This window comes from Oryza glaberrima, chromosome 2 (assembly GCF_000147395.1).
Source record: "Oryza glaberrima chromosome 2, OglaRS2, whole genome shotgun sequence".
Classification (NCBI taxonomy): domain Eukaryota; kingdom Viridiplantae; phylum Streptophyta; class Magnoliopsida; order Poales; family Poaceae; genus Oryza; species Oryza glaberrima.
The window spans coordinates 3,875,035-3,896,152 of record NC_068327.1 but is presented as its reverse complement, the minus strand read 5'-3'; the positions used below and the strand labels follow the sequence as shown (position 1 = coordinate 3,896,152).

General features: G+C 41.2%; 4 protein-coding genes across 6 annotated transcripts; 3 read left to right on the top strand and 1 right to left on the bottom strand.

Annotated features, from left to right (window-relative positions):
- The first annotated feature begins 5,718 nt into the window (after positions 1 to 5,718).
- On the top strand, positions 5,719 to 7,064 carry LOC127761732 (B-box zinc finger protein 32-like). The gene has a single exon (XM_052286063.1). The coding sequence runs from the start codon at positions 6,086 to 6,088 to the stop codon at positions 6,740 to 6,742; it is 657 nt and encodes a 218-aa protein (XP_052142023.1). The 5' UTR covers positions 5,719 to 6,085; the 3' UTR covers positions 6,743 to 7,064.
- Positions 7,065 to 9,725: 2,661 nt separating this feature from the next.
- Positions 9,726 to 12,459, top strand: LOC127762742 (uncharacterized). Its single transcript, XM_052287221.1, has 2 exons — positions 9,726 to 11,015; positions 12,133 to 12,459. Exons 1-2 carry the CDS (start codon positions 9,900 to 9,902, stop codon positions 12,292 to 12,294), a joined length of 1,278 nt encoding a protein of 425 aa, XP_052143181.1. The 5' UTR covers positions 9,726 to 9,899; the 3' UTR covers positions 12,295 to 12,459.
- A 779-nt stretch (positions 12,460 to 13,238) lies between these two features.
- On the bottom strand, positions 13,239 to 15,344 carry LOC127762743 (uncharacterized). 2 transcript variants are annotated; one of them, XM_052287223.1, is made up of 2 exons: positions 14,936 to 15,344; positions 13,239 to 13,535 (listed from the first exon to the last, which is right to left on the bottom strand). In XM_052287223.1, the coding sequence occupies exon 1, from the start codon at positions 15,228 to 15,230 to the stop codon at positions 14,943 to 14,945; it is 288 nt and encodes a 95-aa protein (XP_052143183.1). In that variant the 5' UTR covers positions 15,231 to 15,344; the 3' UTR covers positions 13,239 to 13,535; positions 14,936 to 14,942. The 2 variants fall into 2 exon arrangements, with proteins under 2 accessions (XP_052143183.1, XP_052143182.1); XM_052287222.1 differs by having other exon boundaries at positions 14,931 to 15,343.
- A 1,078-nt stretch (positions 15,345 to 16,422) lies between these two features.
- Positions 16,423 to 21,053, top strand: LOC127764353 (putative clathrin assembly protein At5g57200). 2 transcript variants are annotated; one of them, XM_052289225.1, is made up of 15 exons: positions 16,423 to 16,630; positions 17,075 to 17,144; positions 17,265 to 17,362; positions 17,446 to 17,584; positions 17,714 to 17,841; positions 17,943 to 18,035; positions 18,125 to 18,175; positions 18,276 to 18,341; positions 18,522 to 18,587; positions 18,663 to 18,743; positions 18,886 to 18,957; positions 19,286 to 19,444; positions 19,549 to 19,627; positions 19,777 to 19,892; positions 20,231 to 21,053. In XM_052289225.1, the coding sequence occupies exons 1-15, from the start codon at positions 16,547 to 16,549 to the stop codon at positions 20,681 to 20,683; spliced, it is 1,755 nt and encodes a 584-aa protein (XP_052145185.1). In that variant the 5' UTR covers positions 16,423 to 16,546; the 3' UTR covers positions 20,684 to 21,053. The 2 variants fall into 2 exon arrangements, with proteins under 2 accessions (XP_052145185.1, XP_052145184.1); XM_052289224.1 differs by having other exon boundaries at positions 16,437 to 16,630; positions 19,289 to 19,444; positions 20,231 to 21,050.
- Positions 21,054 to 21,118: the final 65 nt, after the last annotated feature.

The window sequence follows — 21,118 nt, the reverse complement described above, 5'->3', positions numbered from 1 at the left end:
CAGGGCTCTTTGAATCATAGAAATGAAAAAACAGAGGAATAGGAAAAACATAGGATTCTGATAGGAATGCAAGTGTAAAACAGAGGATTGCAAAACACAGTAAAAACATAGGAATGACTGTTTAATTGGGCCACAGGAAAAATACAGGAATTTGAGGAGAGATAAAGACTCAAAGGATTCTTTCCATGAGGTTCTACCTTATGTTAAATTTCCTCCAAAACTTACATAGGAAGAGTCATTTCATAGGAATTTCATAGGATTTCATAGGATCCATTCCTTTGATTCAAAGGGCTATATAAGAAAAATTACTATAGGAATAAAATCCTCTAAAATACCTATGAATTTCCTTTGAATCAATGGGGCCCTCACTTTTACCTATTTTCTTAATAACAGTGTCCAACTCTAAAACTTCTTATATCCTGGGACGGAGGGAGTACGATGGATGAATGGACGGACGGACGGATCGGGGTCGGTTTGCGTGACGTGCTCGATCAGGTAGGAAGCCAGATACTCACTCTGTTGCATAAAAAACCAAACCTAATACCGAATATAACATATTATATATTGTAACACCAGTAATGCTTTAAACCAATAATATCGAAATATGACACATTCTAGTATTATCAATCTTTATATATAGAAACATACTTTCTCCATAAAAAACGAGTCTAGTCCTGAATGTGACATATTCTTATACAGCAAATCTAGTACTGGATATGATATATTTTAGCTGGTCATTTATTAGTACTAGGATGTGTCACATCCAATACTATATTGGTTTTTTATAGGACGAAGGAAGTATCTAGATTCGTAGTACTAAAATATGTCATATTCGGTTCTAGATTAGTTTTTTACGGGAGCTAGGGCTACAAAGCCACCAGCTGCTGCTGTGTTCGGCACGGTGAGTGTGTGTGCGGTTGCGGCCGTCCATACACAGTCGACCGAACCGACCGGGGACGTGCGCGTTTTTTTTTTTCCCTTCTTTCTGTTGTTGGATGAGATAGCTGCACGAACGCAGCAGCAGCAGCTACTACCGTGGATGCGATCGGAGCCAGGGTTAAAAAACGACTAACCAAAATCGGACTTTCTTTTTACTAGTATTAGCAAATGGGATTTTAATAACAAAAAGAGGCAACAAACTAATTTATGTCTGGTACGGTGACAATCATCCATCAAGTTACTCCTACTATACTTTTCCCCGCTTATATACTCCTTCCATCCTAAAATATAATAAATTAGAAGTAGATGAGACATATCATAGTATTATGCATCTAGATGGGTTTTATTTTTTTAAGAAAAAAGTTTGATTGAATTATATATTTTCAGAAATTAGACATAAATCCACATATCAGGATGTACACAGTTACATTAATAACATATCGATTAATCGTTCTATACAAATTCTAGAGTAAATATCATGGTTTTAGACCACTAATCTGCTGCTACCTAGAGCTTAAACAAGGCTTAGTATTACCTCACCTAGGCATATGTTTTAACTTGATCAAGATACATACCTTACCTCGATTTTCGTTGCATGTTTTTTAAATTATTAAACATTACATTATGTATGAAAACTTTTTATATATATATATATATATATATATATATATATATATAAATATGAATTTAAGTTGTTTTAAAACGAAAGATAAAATTATTCGTTAAGAGTATAATAATTAAAACTCAAGTAATTATATATGCTAATAATTTTTTTCGTGTTTTATCTTTTATGTTTAGTGAGTACTCCCTCCGTCAAAAAAACAAACTAGTATTCGATGGGATGTTTTCTAGTCCAATCAATCTGTTTAGATTTGTTGGACTATAAGAGCAAGTATAATAGTAGGCTATAAGCCAGCTAAATGCTGAGATATAGGAGAGAAGAGAGGAGAGAAGAGAGGAGAGAGGTTTAGACACGAGAACCAAAAAAACCCTGTGAGAGAGACAAGTAAGCGTAAGCCATGTATCAATTGTAAAGAGCTAACTATTTATATGAGTAGGCTGAGAGAAGGCTGTAAAGAACCTTATAGTCAACAGGTCGGCTGTATTATTAGCCTTGCTCTAAAACATCACATCTAATACATTGGTTTTTAGAGGGAGTAGAAACAAAAGCCAAAGCCACCTGGGTCCTGGGAGGCGTTGTTGCGTATATAAACCGCAAAGAAAGGAACCACGTCAGCTGGTCTAGTGGTCTCCCTGTCCTCCAAAAACCAAACCCTATGATCACGCGACACGCCATGATCTGATCCAGCTCCCAGACGTTACTAGCTCGTCGTCGACGTCGTCTCTGCAGATGTACGTGTCTAATTAAACACACACACACACAAATTACGCTTTATTAGCGTATTAAAGCCTCTGATTAACAGTGATTAATTAGCTAAGGATTGTAGTCCACACAAGCTCATCTCTCATGATCATGACCCCACACCATGGGAATCTTTTAACGGGCGACGATCGGAGCCACGAGCGCTCCGGTGCCTAACTCCCTAAAATCATTTTTCTAGTTAATCGCATGGTCTCCATCGGCCATCGCTTGCTGTCTCTCCTACCCTCACAAATATAAAAATGCCAACAAAAGGTTGATCAGATTCTTTTTTTTTTCTTTTTTCTTTTTGCGTCCCATGCCATGACCATGAGAAGATTTCTTACTGTAGCATGTGTAAAAAAATCATATACTATTCCATCCCAAATTAATTGTATTTATAGTATTTAGAATTTGTCTTAAAATAATTGTCGCTACAGAGTATTAACTGTTCTATCAATCACTCCTCATTTAAATTTTCATCCTATATATTCTACCCTTAGTTACTTTCCTACTCTCACGTAATATGTCATTTAATGAGAGACATTATAGTTTTCTTCTTAAATCTTAATATATGCTAAACAATCTACAATTACAATTATTATGATACGGAAATGGTACTATATATATGAACCATGTATCATTTAGGACTAGTTTTTGTCCTACCAATTCTTTGTTAGTAGTACTTTTAAACAGTGTTTCTAGATATTGGATTGGTACCCATTTTTACTAGCTCCATCTGTTAGGTAGTAGCAAATTTGTCCTACCAAATTTAATGGTGCCAAAAGTTGATAGTGTCAAAAGCTGCTTAAAATTTGACACTATCAATATTTGGTATGGCTCTAAACCAAACTGGCTGTGATTTGTTGTGTAACTGTGCTATTGAGATTGTTGTTCAAATCATTTTATATTATGTAAGAAAGATTGATCTTGACAAAAGAAGGATGGTCAGATCAATCAGGTGTGTCATCCTTGAAAAAATGTATATATAAATCAGGTGCATCATATGCTGATATGCATGTGGACCTGCATCACCAGAAAAGGAAATGCATCATTATCTAAACTAATCATCTAATAATCAGGATTTGGTCCATACATACAGAGCATGATGAAAAGAGAAGCTAGCTAATAGACAGATCAAATAGATCGATTTGACACTGGATAACATTTTCATAAGCAATAATTCAGTGGACATTCCATCACTCATGGCCCCATACAAACTAGAGATAGAGTGAACAGGAAAACAACATTATTCATACTAACTATGTCTATCTCTCTGTCTCCCAATCCAAAAGCTCAAATTGGAGATTAATTAGAAAATTCCAAACCGAAAGAAACCAAGCAACTAGCTTAGGTAGAAACTTTTCCTTCAGGAGAGGTGAAAGAATATTTCTCTTTTGACCCCAAAAAAAGTAGAAAAAAAAATCTGGCCTCTCTCTTCGAAGGCGACGAGGTTTTTGTGGACAAGGATCACTCTACGACTCCCCAACCAACGGCTCAGGTATGTCCATAATTTCATTAAGCACACAAGCTATTCCCTCCGTTTCGAAATGTTTGACATCATTGACTTTTTAGCATATGTTTAACCGTTCGTCTTATTTAAAAACTTTTGTGAAATATGTAAAATTATATGCCTACATAAAAATATATTTAACAATAAATTAATGATAGGAAAAGAATTAATAATTACTTAAATTTTTTAAATAAGACGAACGGTCAAACATGTGCTAAAAAGTCAACGGCGTCAAATATTTCGAAACGGAGGGAGTAATTAACTAAGCATTATTTACCTGTCATTTAACGGTGGCCGCTAGCTCGTCAGAAGAACAGATAATATATTTCGGGCATCACTACAACATGGTTTTTTTTTTTAGATAATCACTCCAACATGGTATAGAATAATACTCCTAGTGTCATGTGAAAAGTACACCTGAATGGTGGTTTATTCACAAGTGGTAATTGTTTTTTTTTTTTTGTTAATTCGGATGGTTGGCGACGAGAAAGATCGGAATGGAAGGGGATTGGGTGGATATGTTAGAGAAATTTGTCATGTGTGTCATATTTTGTTAGATAGACACGAGGTTCAGTTTGATCTAGGGAAATGATCAGATCATGTTGCCCGGGAGTACATATTTTAGGTGTTAAAAGTTAGGAAAAGTCTATACGTACTAATATTTTCTTACTAAATTTTTACTAACTCTGATATGTCATGCTATGAGTGCATCTAGATTTTTTATAACTTCTATCTACTTAAATCAAACGGTTGAGATGATTGTTAGTATAAATTTAGTAAGAAAAGTTTAGTACGTGTAGCGGTGCTCTAAAAGTTACGTCAGTTAGATGAGGGATTAACTCTTGCGCCGACTGCCCATTGGTCAGCTTCCGTACGACAATTGTTCTGCGTATAATAGAAGATATAATTATACTTATTAGCTAAAATTTAAATTTTAAACCTTAAATTTTAAATTTTTTTTTAGGTTTTACTTCATCATAGTTTATTTTTTAACCTTTGCTTTTAGATTATTAAGAACATATATAAAAAAGTTTTATTCACAAATTATTTTTCATTTGCAAATAAGTCGTTTTGCTTTTTTCTCTAATATGCCAAATGATGGGACTTTTAAATTTAGAACAATTTGTAGGGCATCATATTACTTGTGCTAATTGCAGCTGTTTTCCTTGTTGAGATAATGAGTTAAAACCCGATCTCTACTTTGTAAATGGATTACACGGCCAAAAGTTTATACAAGAGTGCTTAAGAGTTAAGACTCAACCCCTTACACGAAGAACATGTCTCAAACAAAAGTTAACCAACCAAAAAAAAAAACAAAGTTAAGTTTCTAATCTCCTCCCGATGTTCCTGTTGAAGAAACACTTTTTCTTTAACACAATGCCATCCTCCAATTTAAGCAACATAGACCAAAACTGCGCCCAATGAATCTCCCTAAAAGTTACCTATATATTTTTTTTAAACAATAAAGTTTTAACACACCATTAAAAACCACATCGTTCCTGTTTGACCATATCGCTAGCCAACACTTGATATTTTACCTTAGGTTGAACACCATTATCCTTCCCTTGGCCAACACAGCTCCGAGAGTAAGCTACATAGAAGTTAGAATGTTACAATGTGATTATAATATTATAGTTATAGCTCAATTAAATATAGTTATACTCTAAGTTATATATGAAAAATAATTCAATAAAAAGCTGTGACTTTGGCTGAGTTTAGTTCCAAAAAACTTTCATACACATACAAACTTCCAACTTTTCCGTCACATCGTTTCAATTTCAACCAAACTTTAAATTTTAGCGCGAAATAAACACACCTGAATCTTTAAAAAAAGAACTTTGTAAAAAAATACCATGTTGGAGTGGAGTATTTAGTAGTACAAACGAGTGGGAAAAGGTCAAAGTAAAATCCTACTAGTCGATGGGGGCGAGGAGAGGAGAGCGAGGCACAGCCACCACCAAAGCCGGTGGCCGCGGGTCCTCTTTAAATACAGGCCACACTCCCCTCGCACTCTCGACTCATTCCAATCCACATCGTCTCGCTCCCAACAAACCTCCCCCCTCGCCGTCCGCGCGCGCGCCCGCGGTTTCCCCCGCTCGCCGCCGGTTTCCCCGAAGCGCGCCGCGCCCGCGCCTGCGCCCGCCGGTCGCCATCGCCATCTCGCCCTCGCGCGGAGACTGGTCTCCCTGTTTTGCTCTGTAGTATAAAGCCACGCAAACCCCCGCCAGGTGTTCGACCGAGTGACACAAGAGTCCAGCCTCTTGCAACCTGTAATGGAGGTCGGCAACGGCAAGTGCGGCGGTGGTGGCGCCGGGTGCGAGCTGTGCGGGGGCGTGGCCGCGGTGCACTGCGCCGCTGACTCCGCGTTTCTTTGCTTGGTATGTGACGACAAGGTGCACGGCGCCAACTTCCTCGCGTCCAGGCACCGCCGCCGCCGGTTGGGGGTTGAGGTGGTGGATGAGGAGGATGACGCCCGGTCCACGGCGTCGAGCTCGTGCGTGTCGACGGCGGACTCCGCGTCGTCCACGGCGGCGGTGGAGAGCGAGGACGTCAGGAGGAGGGGGCGGCGCGGGCGGCGTTCCCCGCGCGCGGAGGCGGTTCTGGAGGGGTGGGCGAAGCGGATGGGGTTGTCGTCGGGCGCGGCGCGCAGGCGCGCCGCCGCGGCCGGGGCGGCGCTCCGCGCGGTGGGCCGTGGCGTCGCCGCCTCCCGCGTCCCGATCCGCGTCGCGATGGCCGCCGCGCTCTGGTCGGAGGTCGCCTCCTCCTCCTCCCGTCGCCGCCGCCGCCCCGGCGCCGGACAGGCCGCGCTGCTCCGGCGGCTGGAGGCCAGCGCGCACGTGCCGGCGAGGCTGCTCCTGACGGTGGCGTCGTGGATGGCGCGCGCGTCGACGCCGCCCGCCGCCGAGGAGGGCTGGGCCGAGTGCTCCTGATCCGCCGCCGCCGCCGGCCACCGCACGACGAATCTTCCGGCCGCCTGAGATAGAAAGTCCTAAAAATGCGAAACTTGTGGGCAATGATTGTTTGTTTGCTTCCTCCCTAATTAATTAAATTAATCTCAAATTCTTAATCACCATCAAGGACCTAAAAATCTTGTGGTTTAGGAAGGCCTCTCTTGTGGTTAACATCAAATCACAAGTCTAAATCCAAATGGATGGGACTCTAATTTTTCTGTGTAGTATTAGTATACAATGATGATAGTACAATTTGATTTGTTATTAATTGGTTATTAATTAAAGGTGATTTGATCAACTAGACTTTATGTGGTCAAGAATGTCTCCCTGTATTGTATAGTACCAACTACCAACTCGATATTTGTTTCCTTCCAATCTTTGCTAGTCCTGTCTTGTGTTTGGTGTTAGTTGGTATCTCAATGTACTGGGCTTACCACTTGTATGGACAGTATTGTTAGCACTAACAACAGTGTGTACCCCCCAGTCGTGTTAGCTTGAATGGGAAGAGCCAATGATCAAGGAATGCTGTCCTCATGTCTTGCCGATCGCTTTTGAGCCGATAGCACGTGCTACCTCCCTCCTAAAATATTACAACTCAATGGCTTATTTGGTTTGAGAGAATTTCAACCCATGAAAATAAAAAAAAGTGGAGAAATAGTAATACACGAACCCATTAATCCATAGAAATTTTTTTGAGTGGATGAATATTTTTATATATTTTCTCTCTACGACTTGTAAGAAAGGAACATTTTCATTTGATTTTCCTATATCTTATTCATACAAATCCCAAATGGTACTTGTAGAAACTAATCCATAAAAATTAAAATCCTTTACTTTATCTCCAAACCGAATAAACCCTAAGGCTACGTTCGTTCTGTCGTGTTGAAGAGAAATTTTTAGCGTACGTGAAACGAGAAAGATGACTAACACATGTTTAATTAAGCATTATTATTATAAACTTAAAAAATAAATTATTTTATTTCCATAAATAACTTCTATATAGAAACTTTTGTAACAGACATATCATTTAGCATTTTAAAAAACATACTAACAAAAATCGAAATTGAAGTTTTAAGTTGAAAAAAAAAACTAGGCCTAATACAAAATGAGACATACTCCCTCTGTTCCACGATGTAAGTCATTTTAGCATTTTTCATATTTATATTGATGTTAATGAATCTAGACATATATATCTATTTAGATTCATTAACATCAATATGAATGTGGGAAATGTTAGAATGACTTACATTATAAAACGGAGGAAGTATTTAACATGAGGAACAACAAGGAGTAGAAGCAGATAGAAAAAAAAAAAAGGCCTCGTGGTGGCCTCTCGTAGCGATCGTACGCGAGACGGCGAGAGAGGCGGCTTCAACTGCGTACGCGCGTGAGTGAGCGACACGGTGAGCACGGCCACGCGGCCCAGCAGGAGGGAGCGTCGCACCTGACCTGGTCCCTCCCTCCCGCCTCCGGCGACCTTCAACTCCACCTAACTGCAACTTTTCTAGCGCTATGGGCTTATTTGATTCTTTTACTGTAGGTGTGTTTTAGTTCACGCTAAAATTAAAAGTTTTGCTGAAATTGAAACGATGTGATGGAAAAGTTAAAAGTTTATGTGTGCAGGAAAGTTTTGATGTGATAGAAAAGTTGGAAGTTTAAAGAAAAAGTTTGGAACTAAACTCGGCCTGTGTCTAGTTCCCTTCAACTTCCAACTTTTCCGTCACATCAAATGGAGTATTAAATGTAGAAAAAAACCAATTGTACAATTTACATGTAAACTGCGAGACAAATCTTTTAAGCCTAATTACGCTATGATTTGACAATGTGGTGCTACAGTAAATATTTGCTAATGACAAATTAATTAGGCTTAATAGATTCATCTCACACTTTACAGACGAAATCTATAATTTGTTTTGTTATTAGTCTACGTTTAATACTTCAAATATGTTTTTGTATATGTCAATTTTTTTTTGCCAAAACAACTAGACTCGGCCTTTACCCTACCAATTCATTGACAATGCCAAAGCACTATTAAAATATTAGTAGAGTAAAATTATTCAGCTAACATTTGGATTGTTACCAATATAAAAGTCAAATTCTCATAGTATAGTGAAGAAACTTTTAGAATATGATCAAACGTTTGACCTCAATCCAAACTAATACACATATTATACTTTTTTCTTAGTATTATGGGAAGAAGGTTAACCTTAACAAAGTTTTTTTTCAAGCTTCTTGTCCACTTTAAAGATTGGTAACTGAAAATCTAATTGTTCTTAAAAAAACTGAAAATATACTCCAGTAAGAAAAAAAAACATGTAAAATTCTCTCCATTACAGAGCCACATGGTAACTGCGGTAACATGAGACGTTACATTTTTTTTTTCTTTCTGTGGCTGTAGTGAACAATGCCCAATGATGGTAGTAACACCCACTTTGTAAGGGCAACATGAGAATCTCTCGGCATCATATAGCATGCAACTATGTCTAGCATAATAATGTTTAAGCCCTTTTCAAAATGCATGAATTTTACTGTTTTAGAGTTTTATAGCTTCGAATTTTACATAACTTTTAACCAATGGATATAGCCCGTTTTAAATAAAATAACCATAAGAAAAATATACAAACATGCCGACAATTGTAAATATAGAGAGACAAAATAATTCTAAAATTTAACTTTGGTATAGAGTAACTGACTATGAGTGCTACATAGACGGTAAGTGTAAATGTACTGTAACTGAGCGTAATAACAAATTGGATATACAAGAACATAAAACTTGGTACAAAATCATACGAACGGAAAAGCAAAAGATAGAAGCCAAAAATCTTTCGGAAGTAAAATAGCAAAATCGTTCAACTTTTATATGAACAAAAAGGAAAAAAAAGTTACATATTCCAAGGCAGAAACTTACCAGTACTATACGAAAAAGGCCATTAATCTGGCCCTAAGCCCGGCCCATCTATCCACTTCGGGCCTCCCTGCCATCATCCACCCCGACCTCCGCCTCCGTCTCCGCCCGCCGCCGACGACTCTCCGACTCCCACTCCACCTCCAATCGAACCCCACCCGCCGCCGCCGCCGGAGGTGTCTACCCCTGCTCTCCTCCCCCGCGCGCCGCCGATCGAATCCGCAAGCCGCGATGGATTCCCTTCTCGCCAACTACGCCTCTTCCGACGACGAGGCCGACGAAACCCTACCCACTCCTCCCGCCGCCGCCGCGGCCCGACCGAAGCCGCCCTCCGGTGGCGGCATCTTCTCGTCGCTCCCGCAGCCCAAGTCGGCGCTCCTCTTCTCCTCCCTCCCGGCGCCCAAATCCGGGCCCGTCTTCTCCGCCATCCCGCCTCCCAAGTCCTCCTCCGGGAACCCTAAGCGGGTCGTGCAGTTCCACCCGCCTCCGATCCGCCAGCCCACGGGCGAGAGCTCCGACGAGGAGGACGACGACGCCGAGAAGCGCCGCCCTAGCGAGGCCGAGCCGCGCCCGCCCGTATCCGCGGGCACGGGGCCTGTCTCTTCGTTCCTCCCGCCGCCCAAGCGCTCCCTCGGGCTCGGCGGTGGCGGCGCCGCCAGGAGGTCGGCCATAGACACCGCTGCGCCGGAGAGGTCGAATGTTGTCGCCGCTGGTCCATCGTCCTCGGCCATCAACGCAATTGCCCCTGAAAGGCCTGATACTACCTCTGCCGATGATGAAGACGATGAATCGAATGGGAGCAGCGATGACGATGAGATGCCTGTGCCGGAGGAGCAGCAGGAGCAGCTCGCTGTTGATTCCGAAGCTGGACAGCAGCAGCAGAATCAGCAGCAAACCTATGGTGCTGGAGTTGGGAGCAGTAATGGACAGGAAGGCTACGCATGGGATCCAAATTACTACGCCAATTACGGTGCAAACTATGGCTGGGATCCGAGCGACAATGTGAACTATGGGACTGAAGCGCAGTATGCGGCATATGGAGGAGAGCACGGTGGAGTGTATGGAAATACATACGGAGTAGAACATGGTGATGGATATGGGCATTCGATGGAAATGGCATATGGAGGGGGCTATGCTGGTGGGTACGAACATAATGCGGCTGCAGCGACAGCACCGCCGATCCAGCAGCCAATACTGCCACCGGAGGTTGGTAGGATTGGAGGGAAGAGAGGTAGGAGCGATATGCCGGCAGAGATTTTAGAGGTGAACCAGGCAGAGCTGATGAAGAACCGACCGAGGGAGGATAAGTCCAAGCTCACTGGGATGGCCTTCGGCCCTAGTTACCAGGTACCGAGTCAGCTTGTTATGATTTCTACTTAGCTTGCAGCATTATTGTTATGTTCGATTATTTTTCTGGCAAGTATCACATGTAGTACATAATAGGATGAGATTTCTAGAGTAGCTCACTCTCTTGCCAGTAACTGTAATCTTTTATCCATTACTATGACTGGTTAGAGCACCCAACGCTGTAGTTATTCCTACAAATGGTCTGTTGGTACCAAGATAATTGGCTTATTGGTTAAGCGATACAGTAGTATTTATTTGACTTGCTTGTGATCAGTTTAGAATGCTGCAAGCTCCCAAGCAAGTATTTATTGGAGGACATAGGCAGAATCATGATACAGTGGTTCTTTCTTATTGTAATTTTGCAGTTCATTAGGTCAGCCATATTATTGATTGCTGATAACCTCTGTAAGGACATAATTTGATAATTATGTTACTTATGGTTCATACAGCATTTCTGTTGGTGGGTGCCTGGGTGGTGGCTTTATGCTATTTGCATGTACTCTTAATAACATTTGATCTACTTTTATTTGGCCAGTGACTGTAGGCTAGATCTGGTTCTGTATAAAAGGTTTAAATTATAGTGGGTGGAAAGGGTATTAGGTTAACTTATGTACATATGGAACATATATCACAGCTTCCCAGTGTGAGCTATAGGATTTCAGTTGGAAAGCAATAGGAGTGATGTTTTTTGCAGATCCAACATCCCTTATCAGTGACCAACAATCTTAGTTATTACTTCCTCCGTTTCACAATGTAAGTTATTCTAGCATTTCCCACATTCATATAGTTATATCTAGATTCATTAAGAACTATATGAATGTGGGAAATGCTAGAATGACTTACATTGTGAAACGGAGGGAGTAATTAACATTGAAATGATGGTGGAAAGGAAATTTGTCAAAAAAGATGTATTCTATAAGTTTCCAACATGATTAAAGTTGCAATTGCCATAAGGTGTTTATATGTCATCATGTCCACCGTTAGTTTGAAAAGATCTAAATTGTGAGTGAGCATCATGAGCTCATAAGTGATAAGATATCATTTTTGAAAAACCAAACCATATTTGCGCTAATTAAGTAAGGATCGTTCTAACCCAAGATTTCTATCTTGAACGCAGCCCGCCCCTTCAGCAAAAGGAAAGCCCTCCAAGCTGCACAAAAGAAAGCACCAGATTGGTTCTCTATTCTATGACATGAAGCAAAAGGAGATGGAGCTTGCCGAGAGGCGTTCCAAGGGATTCCTCACAAAAGCAGAGACTCAAGCAAAGTATGGATGGTGAGCATGGTACGTCGGGCATAGGATGGAATTGAATAGTGTATTTCGGTTTTGTTGTCTAATTATTTTGTTGTAAATTGTTCTTGATAATATAAACTGGAATTTAAAACTAGTCGTTGGAAGCAACCTTTTGCACCATTCGATGGGGAACTACTCTTTGCTTTGCCAAGAGAGGCATTTCTTGCAGTAGTAACTAGAAATTCTGAGATAATTTGATCACTTGCAATGACAAATTGTGCCAATTGTGCGCTCATCTATGAGGCAATAAGACAAAAGGGGCAAGGTCCAAGGCATCCAATGTTGCACTCATCTATGAAACAACCTGCGATCCATGCTAGAAGGACGAGAAGAGGTCTATGAAACAACCTGCAATCCATGCGAGAAGGACGACAAGGAGCCTCACATTGTGGGTTCGATTTAGGGAGGAAATGTTTGTGGGTTCGATTTTGGGAGGAATTGTGGGTTCGATTGCGTGACCACGAAAGGATATCGAAAGCTCGACAACGGCTGGTTCTACCTTAGACGGACGGTATGGGCTCTGTTGGATTGCATTGCTTTCAATTTGATCTTCCCGTTGGACAGGAATTCAGCAAGTACAGCGGCCAAAACTTGAATTCTCGAAAAAAAAAGGATTTTCGTTTCAAAAGATTAAAAATAAAGTAAACCGTGATGGTTTCATCAGGTTGACAACTTGATATGACGAGAATGAACCACAACCTTGCAGGATGACAGAATATCAGTGCATGTCAATCCATGGGCTGTAGCCTGTTAGAATAACAAAAGATCAGGCCGAAAACTCTGATTGCTACAATCTTTAGCGATGGATACACAAGCAAAAAAAAGACATGAGATGAAGTCTTGCAAGCTTAAGAAAAGGCCACAAAATCACCACGTGATTAATGACATACAAACTGCATCAAAACAAAGCAGATGCAAAGGTTATGCCTATAAGATGAGAAAGGCAGGGAAATACATTAAACGACCGACAAAGCTGTCATTGGAGTATATATCGAAGCAGCTGTGCTCAAATTAACTGAAAAAGTTTTTAATCACAATGCATGCACTTCCAGTTTGAAGTTGCTTATGATAAGATGCATAGGAATGTAACAATAAACTGGAAAGTTTTTTGCTGACTTTCCGTACAAAATAAACCATCAAACGAACATCATCACAACTCCAGGTAGCTCATCGGTGGAAGAACAGAAATTCTGTTAGATCGAATCAACCACAGACAAACCCCAAGTCCTGCAATACAGCATAGATAAAACAGGGCATGTAGTCAGCCTTCACATCAGTTGCAGTGGGGTTCGTATGACAACATTTAAATCATGAACATTCGAGTATGAGCTTGGAGTGGATAGAGACATTGCATAATTAAAAGGTGCATTGCAGATTGGAGTGGCTAGAGACATTGCATAATTAAAAGGTGCATTGCAGACCTTCCCTTGTGAATAACTCCTCTACAGTAGAGGCATACATTACTCCTAAATCACATTATATCAGCATGTTGGAAGTTCAACAAAACATTATATCAGTTTTGACTGTTTGAGTGCCTGTTTGTTCTTCTTAAAAGAAGATCTGCCAATCATTGATCTAACCAGGTAGCAATTGAACTCATGCAACTTTGAAGAGGATTACATAAAATGCTGCAACTACGCTATTATATATTGTACTAAGGTTATTTCACAGATATATTGTACCAAGGTTATTTCACAGTATACCAAGGTTAAGTCAGAAGATGCTCGTTTCATATGGTGTGACAGCAATATGCATAATTTCAACTAATTTCATTTCAATTATGCAAAACAGACATGAACAACAAGGCCTATGCACTGACTCAAAAAATAGCTGTGACTCTCCTCCTCACTACATTTATACTACAATAAACAGCGAAGATGCATCCATTCACACAGCAAATGCTTCAATCCATACACTACACTAAAGATTATCAATAAATATGTTTGCTTCAATCCATACACTACACTAAAGATTATCAATAAATATGTTTCACCCTTTCAAGACAAGCAAACAAAGCAAAGCATGAAATGCACAAAATTAGTAGATCTCTGCAGGACTTGATATATATTTAAAGTTGTAACTTGTTGCGGTGGAGAGGCCTGCTGATATCCAAGCAGTACTATGTCAAAGGATAAATGGATCACGACCACCAAACCAATTCAGTTGTACTAAAAACCTAATAATCAAAGTTACTCCTTAAATCTATCATTTACCTTTTCCTATAACCTATATTATCCTCACCGTGGTGGAAATGGAGCAACATACGATCCAAAAAAATTCCTAATCAAAGTTACTCCTTAAAAAACAAAAAATTCCTAATCATTTGTTTTTTCCTATGATCCACGAAACAAATTTAATTCTATGAAAAACTAATTAAACTTACTCCTGAAAAGCTAGTATCACTTTTTTCCCTATAATAATCCAGATCCCTCTCCTGCACCGTGGTTGAAATGCATTAAAAAAAATCCCCAACCACTCGTGATAGATTTTAAGAATAGAAACATTTCCTCATATCTCCATAGCTAACATTTCCAATCTAACCATCCCAACGGCACCGAACGAAACAATCGGGGAAAATCCCAGATCAGATCAGGGGAGGCAAGGAGACGGGGGAACCCTCACCTGACCTCGGATCTAGTGGTGGGCGGCGGCGGCGGCGCCCTGCCTCTCGAGCTCCTCGAGGTGGGCGAGGTGGCGGCGCTCCTTGGGGAGGTTGATGAGGTAGGAGAAGGCCATGAGGCCGTAGATGACGTGGAAGAGCGGCTCCGGCGAGCTGGTCTCGATGTACTTGTCGATGTAGCGGTCGACGGCCTGGTCGCTGCTCTTCTTCACGTTCTCCCAGCTCAGCCGCGGCTTCAGGTACCCCGGCACCTCCCGCACCTTCATCCCCCGGATCTCGCTGATCAGGGCTCGCAGCGCCATGGATGGATCTCTCCGATCTCGATCTCTCCTCCTCTTCCCCTTCCTCGCAACGTCAGGGCTCGCGGCTAGGGTTTGGTGGCTTCCGAGACGGGAGGAGGAGGAGGAAGGGTGGGTGGGTGGTCAAGGGATGGATTTGTTCGCTACGGGGTTGGGTTGGGTTGGGCTGGGCTAGGCTGGGCCGACCTGGGCTTGTGTGACAGACATGTGTAGAGGCACACTGTTTCGGAAAAGGAAAAAGTATACCGAAGGTCCCTCAACTTGTCATTGAGTTATAAAATCGTCCCTCGACCTTAAAACCGGATACAATGCATCCCTCAACTTACAAATCCAGTGCAAGTTCCCTCGGTGGTTTTTGACTCCGATTTTATTCGACATGTCAGCTGACTCAGATGGTCGGTAGGATGTCCTCCTTCCTTCAGGCGAGGAATGCATTGACCTCAAGCATAGGATGGCGAGGTCGGGCTCGGCCTCCTCCTCAGGCAGCATTGAAAATGTTGCTGAAGACCGAATTTCAACGCAAAAATATCAGAACCGACAAATTCGGTCTCAGTCTCGGTCTCGGTCCTAACCGAAATTTAGCAACATTTTCATTAATGAAAATTTTTCGGTTCTAATATTTTTGCGTTGAAATTCGGTCTTCACCTTTCAAAAATCGAAATGACCGAAAGACCGAAGACCGAGACCACAAATTTCGGTCTGACCAAATGCCTACCCCTACTTGTCGAAGCTCTTGCTACTGGCAAGGAGAGGAGTTGGGCGCGGGGACTAGGGTTACGACGGCTGTGGGGTGGCTTCACTGACGAAGATAAAACTAGCATGTGGAGAGAGATGGGAAAGAAAGAAGATGGGAGAACGGAGGAAGAAGATAGAATTGAAATGTGGGTCCAACGTCTAGTCGTCTAGGGGTATTTTGGTCTGTATGATAACCGAAAATGACGGTGATAGTATGATTTTAATTTTGTGCGAATTCGAATGACATGAATACGACTAGATGAATTAAAATAAAATTTACCTGAGTGGGCATATTTCCAATCAACCCAAAAATAAAATTGCAAACACGCGGATTGCGAGCGCGCGCACGAGCTAGGAAAGGGAGGGAGTTGGGGAGCTTAGCTCGCGCGCGGCGCGGTGGATCGCATGCGCGGGCGGGCTAAAATTAGCGGGAGAGGGAGGAGTTGATCGGAAAAAGGGAGGCCGCGTCGCATTGCGTCGTCGTCGTCGTCGTTGTCGTCCGTAGCGGGAGGGAGGGAGAGAGTACGTGCGGGCGTCCGGAGGTCTCAGCGCACGCCCGCGGCCGGGCCGTCGCGCCGATCGCGATGGGGTCGTGGCGGCGCAAGGCCTACGGCGCCCTCAAGGACTCCACCAAGGTCGGCCTCGCCAAGGTCAACAGCGACTTCAAGGTCCGTCACCTTCACTACATTTTTTTTATCTCCTCCATTAATTTCTCTCCTGTTCTTGTCGACTTGTCCATGTTCCTGCAGCTTTCTTTTCCTTCCTTCCTTCCTTTCTTTCTCGTTGTTGTTGCTGCTGTTTGTTGTAGGGAATTTTGTTCATATGGTCTTGCAATCTTGCTTTTTCTGTTAGCTTAGCTGCATTTGTCCATGCAAATGCTGCATTGTCTCAGGATGAAGGCAAATGCATAATTTGTATACCCTCTGTCCTAAAAATAATCAATTTCTAGAATGAATTTGGACAAACATTTATCTATATTTATCCTTTATTTCTAGAATGAATTTGGACAAACATTTATCTATATACATCCTTGTATGTTATTGGGTTTTTTTTTTTGACAAAGAGGGTAGTATGTTACCTGATATTTGCTGGGTTAATTGTTTCAATGGCAGGAGTTGGATATTGCAATTGTGAAGGCCACCAACCATGTAGAATGCCCTCCCAAGGACAGGCACGTTAGAAGTGAGTACTCGATCATCTTCTCCTCCATAATTTAGTTGGCTACCTTAATGCCAAAATGTATCTCTTTCAGCAGTTAATATAATCTTAGAATCTATTTTTTTTCTAATCACATTGTTGCAGAAATATTCGTGGCGACCTCCATTAACCGCCCTCGAGCGGACGTTCAATACTGCATCTATGCCTTGTCAAGGAGATTGTCCAAGACAAAGAATTGGACAGTTGGGTCTTGCTCTTACAGTCCTCTTTGATTATATTCCTTATCTCGATAATGTGCTTGTTGATGGACATTTTTTGGTTATAGGTTGCATTGAAGACATTGATAGTGGTACATAGGCTCTTGAGAGAAGGTGATCCTACATTCAAAGAAGAGTTCCTGGCCTACTCATACAAGGGAAGCGTTTTGCAGATAGCAAACTTCAAGGACGATTCAAGCCAATTAGGTGATTCCCTATCTTGCATAGTGATCAATGCAACAGAGAGACATATGTATATATTTTTCCCAAATCAAACTCTAATTGGAGGATAGAAATGATGCATCAATTCACCTAGCTAGCCTTGATTTTTGCCAGCTTGGAATTGCTCTGCGTGGGTTCGCGCCTACGCGCTCTTCCTAGAAGAACGGCTCGAGTGTTTCAGGATCTTGAAATTCGACATCGAAACCGAGCGTCTGATGAGATCTCCTGAGTGTTCCAGCAAGGTTAACATTATCTTTCTCACATTATCAAAACGAAGTCCATGTAGTGAATGAGATGTTTTGCCTCATGATGATTAAACTTTCGTTAATCCTAACAAGTGCAGGCACACAGTAGAACTAGAACCCTGCCTTGCATTGAACTTCTGGAGCAGTTGCCTGCCTTGCAGCAGCTACTTTTCAGGCTAATTGGCTGCCAGGTTTCATAACCAAAATGTTTTACTAGCACATCCTTGTAAAGTTGTTGGATGTTGTCAGTAGCTTTATCCATATTTTTTTGCCATTGCAGCCTGAAGGTGCAGCAGGCACGAACTACCTTATCCAATATGCATTAGCCTTGGTAATTTAATTCGCAAGAAATCTTGCATAGGTTACTGATCCCTTTATCCAACACATTATTTGTTCTTAAATATCATATGGTGGTTTCACATGTACTATAGGTTTTGAAGGAGAGCTTCAAGATCTACTGTGCAATCAATGATGGTATCATCAATCTTGTTGATATGGTAAAGTAATTCTTTATGATTTTTTTTAAACAGTCATATGCTGTTATCGACGTTTTATATAAAAGAAGAAGGTGCCCCATTTTTAGAAGAATTCTTTACAATATCATCCTAGATAGGTTATCGCTTTCAGTGTCGCTGAATTGTAAATATAAATTTCTGGTTCTTATTGTTATGATGCAGTTCTTTGATATGCCAAAGTATGATGCTATCAAGGCTCTTGTTGTCTATAAACGAGCTGGCCAGCAGGTATATATCTCAATTTTATAATCTGGTATTTTCTTTCATGAAAATGGTTGACCCTCATGCTTGTCCAATGCACAGGCTGAAGATCTTTCTGACTTCTACGATTCCTGCAAACAACTTGAGCTTGCCAGGACATTCCAGTTTCCTACTCTAAGGCAGGTTAGTTCATCATCTTGATCTCAAAAGATTATCTTAGGTCTCAATCAGAGCAACAAGATAGCGAAACATTTTCATGAATTTGGCCACATCCCTCATGATCTTGGATTTCTAATGCTCATTCCTTGCACATTATATTCTGCAGCCACCACCATCATTCATTGGAACAATGGAAGAGTACATCCGAGAAGCACCCCGTCCCTCGATTAACAGCGTGGTGAGTGCGGTTCTTCATGAGAAACAAGTACTTAAGAACTAGTGCAATTCTATTAGTACCATTATGTTTGTGTAGTTCTTGTGTTTCTTTTGGGAAAAAAACTGTAGGAGAGGCTCCTACAGTGAATAAATATAATAATAATATAAAGTTATAAATACATGTTTATACAAGTGAAAATACTTAGAAACTGTCTAGCCATTCTGAAATTTGTGGGTGGTAGTTTTCTTTTGCCCTATGGATAACCAAGGCAAACTCTGCTCTAAACTTATCTTTGCAAACTTTGAGAAAGGGATTTAGAATTTTTTTTTCGTAATTCTTGTTGCAAAAGCAGGAGAATGGTGAGAGGAAGCTAGTGACCTACGACCAAGAAGCTACAGAGGAGTCTGAAAAACCAGCAGAAGAGGAGAAAGATGAGCCTGCAGAGTCTGAACAAGAACAAGAGCCTAAACAAGAACCAAAGCCACCAGAAACCACTGGAGATCTACTAGTACTTTTCTGCACTATTTTCTCTAATCCATTTATGTGCTAATCCAAGTGTCCACTTCCCTAAATCTTATTTCTTTGTGTCTGTTTTTGTTTTATATCTTGCAGAACTTGGATGCAGAGGTGAGTCCATTGGTTGCAGAACTGGAAGAAAACAACGCATGGGCCCTAGCAATTGTGGGAACAGGTATATTTAGCTGTATTAATCTCAAATAACAAAACATTGGCCACTTAAATTTAGCTGTAAATTTGCGGACTTGCTGCTAAAGTTTAAATGAGCCAAAAAAGAAGTCATCAATGTTTTTTTTGTGTGTTTTTTTGGTCTTTTGCTTGCAGGTGATCAAACTAAGGCATCAACTTCCCTGGACTTGTTTTCTGGCAACACATCTGGGTGGGAGCTTGCACTGGTCACTGCTCCAAGCAGCACCAGCCAAACAGTTCAAACCAAATTGGTTTGCACAAATCTTTACTCCACCTGCTAGCTTCATACTTCATCCGTCCCATAATATAAGGGATTTTTAGTTTTTTCTTACAATGTTTGATCACTCGTTTTATTAAAAAATTTGTGCAAAAAAACGAAAAGTTGTGTTTAAAGTACTTTAGATAATAAAGTAAGTCAAAAAAAATAAATAATAATTCCTAAATTTTTTTTGAATAAGACGAGTGGTCAAACAGTACAAGCAAAAATACAAAATCGAGGAAGTATAACATTTGCTCTGTTGCTCATTTCTAAAACTTTTGAAAAACGACCAAAAAAAATTACAAACTTGCATCTGATCTGATCCAACAGGCTGGAGGCTTTGACAAGCTGCTACTCGACAGCCTCTACGAAGACGAGACGAGGCGGCGGCAGATCACCGGAGTCACCTACACCGGTAGCATTGGAGGAGGAGCACCCAACCCTTTCGACACCAACGATCCATTTGCTACGTCGAGCAGCTTCTTGCCCCCATCCAATGTCCAGTTTGCAATGCTGAACCAGCAGCAGCATCAGTACTACCAGTCTCAACACCAGCAACAATACTACCAGCCTCATCATTTCCAGGATCATCAACATCACCATAACATGTATTTTCAGACACATTATCAACAAAATCAGATATACCAACAACAGCAGCAGCAGCAGCATCAGTACCCTGCACCTCAGGCTGGATCTTCCAATCCGTTTAGTGACCCTTTCGGTGACCTTGTACCAATGGCAATGGCTGCCTCTCAAAAACATGGACATTCAAGTTTGATATGAATTTGCCATATTCATGTTGTTAACGATCCCAGGCAATTTTAACATAGATGGGTTAACTTAGTCACCTTCTCACTTGACTTGAGTAGAGCATCTTGTACAACTTTATCTTCTTCGTGCTAACTTGAGAATTATGATGCTGTATTTGCCATCTCGCTCTCTTGCAATATCCACATTTACTCGCACCATTGTAGATTTGTGATGCTAATCTAGTGTTGATCCCAAATACAATGGTATAACCTGAATAATAACACCGGTATAATCCCAACAAATTCTACTATTAAAGTTTGCTGCTCTATTAAAAATATATTAGAGTGAACTGCATCCTTATATGTGCATTAGGTTACGCCAAAATCCAAGGCAAATCCAAATGCATTAGGTTGGCATCCGCATCTGACAGGCAATACAGATACTACATGGCAAATCTTGATGCGACAA

What these genes read in the sequence shown, in the direction of transcription:
- LOC127761732 (XM_052286063.1), top strand. Translation starts at nt 6,086, where the DNA reads ATGGAGGTCGGCAACGGCAAGTGCGGCGGTGGTGGCGCCGGGTGCGAG.
- LOC127762742 (XM_052287221.1), top strand. Translation starts at nt 9,900, where the DNA reads ATGGATTCCCTTCTCGCCAACTACGCCTCTTCCGACGACGAGGCCGAC. An exon ending in CCTTCGGCCCTAGTTACCAG is followed by an intron (nt 11,016 to 12,132) that starts GTACCGAGTCAG and finishes TCTTGAACGCAG; the next exon opens with CCCGCCCCTTCAGCAAAAGG.
- LOC127762743 (XM_052287223.1), bottom strand. Translation starts at nt 15,230, where the DNA reads ATGGCGCTGCGAGCCCTGATCAGCGAGATCCGGGGGATGAAGGTGCGG.
- LOC127764353 (XM_052289225.1), top strand. Translation starts at nt 16,547, where the DNA reads ATGGGGTCGTGGCGGCGCAAGGCCTACGGCGCCCTCAAGGACTCCACC. An exon ending in CTCCTGAGTGTTCCAGCAAG is followed by an intron (nt 17,842 to 17,942) that starts GTTAACATTATC and finishes TAACAAGTGCAG; the next exon opens with GCACACAGTAGAACTAGAAC. An exon ending in ATAAACGAGCTGGCCAGCAG is followed by an intron (nt 18,588 to 18,662) that starts GTATATATCTCA and finishes TCCAATGCACAG; the next exon opens with GCTGAAGATCTTTCTGACTT.